We start from the raw sequence: 6,981 nt of genomic DNA, 5'->3' as shown, positions 1-6,981 counted from the left end.
TGTATAAATTTTTCCTTAATTTAAGCGTGATCAAAATATATATGTTAATAATTATATAACTCAAAATATTTGGACAATCTCCTTAAATAATAAGGTTATAATCAATTACGATAACATGATAGTTGATATAATATCCATGAATATGATTGATTATTCACAAATATAAAATAATCATAATCCATTTATTATATAATATGATCGAACATAACTATGATAGACCATATTATAAGCAATTAGATTTATGTTATCTGCATAGATGTAATTTGTTACAATATATATTGGTTGTAATTATATTATATAATATAATAAAATTGAATTAAATGGAAAATAATAAAATATTAAAATTTATAATTATTTTAATATTTAATTAAAAATAAATTATTTATAATTTATATAATTTATAATAATAAAGATAATTTGATCCTTTTATAAATGTATTGTTTAACTATTTTTTAAAAGCTATTATATCAATTAACTTATACACACATTTTCTCCAAATTACTTTTTTTGTTCTCTTTTACTATCGCATTATTTATTTATTTAGTTATTTATTACCTCATTTTTGTTCTTTAATTCAAACAAATCCAATGGAGCTGTATTTAGGGAGAAGGAAAGTACTATTTATTCTATATGTATTAATTTAGCATGAAGATGATTGTTAGTATCTTTCAATATGTTGAATTTGGGTATGTAGATTCACTAATACTCATAAGAAAATAGTCATCAAATAGAACAATTTGTCTTTTATAAACAAAGTTGTATTATTTCTAGAAACGTGTCGGTTGTACAAAATTTATTTTATTCGGTGGCTCTTCGAATGCAGAATATACACACATATTTGTTTACTACAAATAATTGTTACTGGAAATACAAAATAGGAAAAGCAGAACTCAACAAAATTATAATTAAAATTATTTGCAACTCATATTTTTGTGGTAGAACTTCTTGCTCAGTAATAAATGAAAACACACTCATTAAGCATATATATTTATAGTTTTTCATGATAATTAAAAATCATAAAATTATTATTATTATTATCATATAATTAAAATATTTTTTGTAATTTTATTGTAAATAATTTTTATTTACTTTATAAGTAGTTTTATAATAAAAATATAATAACTTTAAAAAGATATCAATTCGAAAAAAATAGCTAAATTTAAATAAATAATTACTTAGAAAATAAAATTGATAAAATAATTATTTTAATTTAAAAAAATTTATTTAAAAAGTAAAATTAAAAAATCAATATGAACACCCAAAATAAGAATCACATTTATATAGAGGTATATTTGTCTCTTTATATTTGGTATTATTTTTATTTTTACTTTGTTACATATTTTCACCTTTTCTTTTCGTTATATTTTTTATTCTTATTTTTTGTTTTAATTTTGTATTTCAATATTTATCTTGTAGTTTTTATCTTATTATTCCCGAAACAAGGTGCTTCGAAAAACGTTTTAATATTTATTAAGTAAAAGTTCAAGATAATTTTGATTATGTATTTTATTGCAATAAAATAAAGTAGTAAATATACGAAGAAGTTTAATCTAGAATTTGTTATATTTTGTTGAAAAAGAGTATATTATGAAAGATATAAGTTGTTCAAAATGTACAACATATTGTAATTTTCATTTAATGATAAGTGACACAAATTTGAAACTTACATTGTGTTTCGGTGGAAGGTTTTGGGGACCGAGAGACTAACCTGTTGATGTGTCTGGGCCGCTCGCTCGCCTCCAAACTCCAGTTGTTGGCCGATCGGTGTTGACGCAAGCCGATCGGTCTCCTTTTGGACGGGGGTGGATGTACCTGCAAAAGGTACTCCGACGCTCAAGTTAGGCGTGTGATTTTGAGGAGCCTCGGCTCTTAGTTGAATGTTTTGTGAATGATTTTCACTATTGAGTATTGGAGAGTAATGTAGAGTAAATAATGCGTAAGTGGAACGTACCTGGCCTTTGGCCTTGGCTTTGTATTTATAATTTACCTCATGGATCTTAAGCTGATATAAGCCCAATAAAACAGAATAAGATATAAACAGATTACCTGAATATCCGGTTGGTTGTTTGTAACCACTCGGTTAATATTTTATACTATACATGCCCCCCAAGTCCGAGTTAAGCGGTCGGCTTTAGCCGTGGTTAACTATAGGACTGATGAGTTTGAGGGAGGCTGCGTTGGCGGAACTAAAAGCGTTTTACCGCTCGACCTTCAATAGTAACCGAGCAAAATTTACCGCTCGGTCTTCGACATTTGTCGAGAGGGTTTTACCTCTCGACCTTCGACAGTAACCGAGCGGGATTTACCGCTCGTCCTTCAACAGGAAACGAGAAGATTTTACCTCGCGGTCCTCGACATTTGTCGAGAGGGTTTTACCTCTCGACCTTCGACATTTAACCGAGCGGGATTTACCGCTCGTCCTTCAACAGGAACCGGGAGGAATTTACCTCTCGGTCTTCGACATTTGTCGAGAGGGTTTTACCTCTCGACCTTCGACATTTAACCGAGTGGGATTTACCGCTCGTCCTTCAACAGGCACCGAGAGGAATTTACCTCTCGGTCTTCGACTTTTGTCGAGAGGTTTTTACCTGTCGACCTTCAACTTTTAACCGAGCGGGATTTACCGCTCGACCTTCAATAGGAACCGAGAGGAATTTACCTCTCGGCCTTCGACATATGTCGAGAGGGTTTTACCTCTCGACCTTCAACTTTTAACCGAGCGGGATTTACTGCTCGACCTTCAATAGGAACCGAGAGGAATTTACCTCTCGGCCTTCGACACTTGTCGAGAGGGTTTTACCTCTCGACCTTCAACTTTTAACCGAGCGGGATTTACCGCTCGACCTTCAACTTTTAACCGAACGGGCTTTACCATTCGACTTTGAGAGGGTTTTACCTCTGCTTTGAGCTAGGAGTGTTTCCTAGTGAACGGGATTTACCGTTCGACGTCGAGAGGGCTTTACCTATCGCCCGAGGGGGATTTACCGCTCGGTCTTCGACCTAGGAGTGGTTCCTAGGGAACAGGCTTTACCGTTCGACTTTGAGAGGGTTTTACCTCTGCTTTGAGCTAGGAGTGTTTCCTAGTGAACGGGATTTACCGTTCGACGTCGAGAGGGCTTTACCTCTCGCCCGAGGGGGATTTACCGCTCGGTCTTCGACCTAGGAGTGGTTCCTAGGGAACGGGCTTTACCGTTCGACTTTGAGAGGGTTTTACCTCTGCTTTGAGCTAGGAGTGTTTCCTAGTGAACGGGATTTACCGTTCGTCGTCGAGAGGGCTTTACCTCTCGCCCGAGGGGGATTTACCGCTCGGTCTTCGACCTAGGAGTGCTTCCTAGGGAACGGGCTTTACCGTTCGACTTTAAGAGGGTTTTACCTCTGCTTTGAGCTAGGAGTGTTTCCTAGTGAACGGGATTTACCATTCGACGTCGAGAGGGCTTTACCTCTCGCCCGAGGGGGATTTACCGCTCGGTCTTCGACCTAGGAGTGCTTCCTAGGGAACGGGCTTTACCGTTCGGCTTTGAGAGGGTTTTACCTCTGCTTTGAGCTAGGAGTGTTTCCTAGTGAACGGGATTTACCGTTCGACGTCGAGAGGGCTTTACCTCTCGCCCGAGGGGGATTTACCGCTCGGTCTTCGACCTAGGAGTGCTTCCTAGGGAACGGGCTTTACCGTTCGGCTTTGAAATTCTGGTTTGAAATTGGTAACCGATGGTCGAGCGTGAATTGCTTGATTTTATTCATTGCATGACGAAAGTTCAGTAAAATAACAAAAGTCTAAATCAAGAATTTAAACATGACACTAAATAGAGATAGGGATTCCTATCTTCAGTTTATTACTCCACGAGCCGATCGTTCACGATGTCGAGCAGGACTGCGACTATAGTCTCGCCTTCGTTCGTTCTTCCGATACGCTCGTTCGGGACTTCTTCTTGCTTCCTGTATGTACTTACGGAGGTGTCCTGCCCGAACGAGACGTTCTATTTCGTTTTTTAGCGTAATGCATTCTTCTGTAGTATGTCCACGATTCTGATGGAAATGACAGCTCTTCCTTTCATCCGCGTATCTTGGAGATGGTTTCGTTTGGAGTGTGAGAAGTTCAGCGTTTAGAGCTTCTTCAAGAACTTTTGCCCTAGGTGTGTTGAGGGGTGTATAATGATTAAATTTAAATGTTCGGGAAAACTCCCCGCTTTTACCATTATTGTCGAACGGTCGTTTACCGTCCTTTCTACCTCCACTTGCCTCAGTTTCTTGTTGTTGCTTTCTTTGTGAAATTCGCAAGTCCTCCATGCGGATGAATTCGGCTATCCGTTCTTGGAGCTCCTCCATTGTTTTTGGGGGTCGCGCATACAACTTCTCGGCAAAGTACCCTGGTTTTAGACAGGAAGGCAAAGTGGTGATGATAAAAGATTGACTTACCTCTTTGACTCGTCGTGCAGTTTCCATATACCTTTTCATAAAGGCCTTCAAAGTTTCTCCCTTTTCCTGCTTAGTATTTACCAATTCTGCTGGCGTTACTTCCTGATTACGATTGGAGGCGTATTGCCTTTTAAAAAGATTTTCCACAGTGGCGAAGCAATCCACTGTGTTCGGGGGAAGAGTGTTATACCACTCTAATGCTTCGTCCTTGAGTGATAAGGAGAAGGCTCTGCACATAACCGGATCACTGTCCGTGTAGAACACCATTGCATTGGTGAAAATCCTGAGATGATTGTCGGGGTCTGTCGAGCCATCGTACTTATCCAATACAGGAGGGTTCTTCTCTGGCATTGGAGCTTGCATGACGATCGCAGTGAAAGGGAGCAGACTGGAGGGCCGATCGGTTCGTAAGGGGGACGGTTCCCTTCTTCCCCGATCGTTCGGGTCAGTATGCCGAGATGGCTGTTGATTACGACTTCCAGCGTTATCATTGTGTTGGTTGTGACCCCGATCGGCTGTGGACTCCGAGTGTTGAGTTGACCGCTCGGCACGACCTCGTTCTGCTCTCAACATTGTAATTTCTTCTGCGTGTCTTCGCTGCATCTCCTGTTGTGCGTGCGTTTGTGCTTGTATGGTTCTGGCCTGTGCCTGTATTTGCGCCTGCATCTGCGCTATCAAATCTCTGGTGTGTTGTTCTTCCTCCATGCTCCTCGTGGTCACCATTTGGGTTTGCCGCTCGGCCCCACGGTGGGCGCCAAAATGTTTCGGTGGAAGGTTTTGGGGACCGAGAGACTAACCTGTTGATGTGTCTGGGCCGCTCGCTCGCCTCCAAACTCCAGTTGTTGGCCGATCGGTGTTGACGCAAGCCGATCGGTCTCCTTTTGGACGGGGGTGGATGTACCTGCAAAAGGTACTCCGACGCTCAAGTTAGGCGTGTGATTTTGAGGAGCCTCGGCTCTTAGTTGAATGTTTTGTGAATGATTTTCACTATTGAGTATTGGAGAGTAATGTAGAGTAAATAATGCGTAAGTGGAACGTACCTGGCCTTTGGCCTTGGCTTTGTATTTATAATTTACCTCATGGATCTTAAGCTGATATAAGCCCAATAAAACAGAATAAGATATAAACAGATTACCTGAATATCCGGTTGGTTGTTTGTAACCACTCGGTTAATATTTTATACTATACACATTGCACTTAGTAAAAACAATTTTTAAGTTTATTATCATATTATAAGGAATGTTTTTATATTTTTGTCTATGATTCGCGTAACGGATAAGTCAACATTAAAATTTATTGAGCGCAAAGCTAACTATTGAAACGTTGTAGGAAAGTTATTTTTAATGTTATCTAAAGTCATAAGAATTTTCTTAATTACTAATAAACTTAAATATATTATGGATATGTTTTTATGGATTTCACTATTTAAAGATATTTTTTTCAATTTGAAATTTTTATATAAAATTTGTTTGAAAGATCGGTCGGTAAGTTACAATTAGTATTACTGACAAGATATTTTTGTTCATAATTTATCATCACAATTATAATCGACAAAATTTATTGGTAACGTTTATCGATAAATTATAATTTTTATTACCAACAATATTTTTGTTGGTACCTTATCATTATAATTACTGATAGTTCCATTTTATTAGTAAATTCATCATTAATTTAGGGAGCAAAATTATTGTCCAATCTCATGAAGTATTTTTGTATTAATAAGGGGAGATGAATTAGAAAAGGAAGAAGAAAATAAATGAAGGAGGAGGAGGAGATAATGCAGCGGTGACTAAATGGTGGCTCGATGGTGAGGTGATAGTGGTTCTCTGTTGACCCGAGGCATGTCGCTAACGAGTGTTGGTGACTCTAAGGATTGCTGGTGAAGTGATAGTGACACAAAGATAGAAGAGATCAATGATGGTAATTGTCAAAGTTAGAGAAAAAGGTGGAGGAAGAGTATAACCTAGAGGTAGTGATGGTGGCTCCACTTACCAATGGCAACGAGGTGGACAGGAAGAAGATGAAAAACTAGAGGAAAAAGAGCAGGAGGAAGAAGAAGAAGAAGAAAATCTAATCGTGTATTTTGCCGACTAATATTACCGACAACTATAATTTGTCAGTAATTACTAACAAATATTTACCAAGAAATAATTATCGATGGATTTTTGGTTATCGATATTGACAGATTTATGCATGTAGTGATAAAGTTTACCAATGATCACTTACTGATAAATATTTATATGTCGATAGTTCTTCGATAAAGATGATTTACCAATGAATTTTAGCTATTATCGATGGATTTTGCTTGTCGATAACATATAATTTTCTTGTAGTGAGCACATGTGATGTACCTCTACATCCACACTCAAAAAACAAAGAAGATGAAGTTATTTGAATTCAAAAGCTCTTAATGGTCAGAAAGGATTTGGGATGACTTTTTCTTCCAAGTTCTATAAAAAGGTATCATTTGAAAAAAAAGACAATTGACAGATTCAATTATTGAATATCAAAACAATGTCAAAATCATTTATAATCTTAAAAGTTTTATAGAAGAACAATATTGTGTTC

General features: G+C 37.4%; 1 protein-coding gene across 1 annotated transcript; it reads right to left on the bottom strand.

The window, feature by feature from the left end:
* Nucleotides 1-3,822: 3,822 nt before the first annotated feature.
* Nucleotides 3,823-5,118, bottom strand: LOC128195325 (uncharacterized). Its single transcript, XM_052872585.1, has one exon. It carries the CDS (start codon nucleotides 5,116-5,118, stop codon nucleotides 3,823-3,825), a length of 1,296 nt encoding a protein of 431 aa, XP_052728545.1.
* Nucleotides 5,119-6,981: the final 1,863 nt, after the last annotated feature.

Source organism: Vigna angularis, chromosome 2 (assembly GCF_016808095.1).
Source record: "Vigna angularis cultivar LongXiaoDou No.4 chromosome 2, ASM1680809v1, whole genome shotgun sequence".
NCBI classification, from domain to species: Eukaryota; Viridiplantae; Streptophyta; class Magnoliopsida; order Fabales; family Fabaceae; genus Vigna; species Vigna angularis.
Note: the sequence above shows the minus strand (reverse complement) of the source record. Positions and strands in the feature narration are given on the sequence as shown.

Bases quoted from the DNA above. Each gene is read 5' to 3' on its own strand.
- LOC128195325 (XM_052872585.1), bottom strand. From the start codon at position 5,118: ATGGAGGAAGAACAACACACCAGAGATTTGATAGCGCAGATGCAGGCG.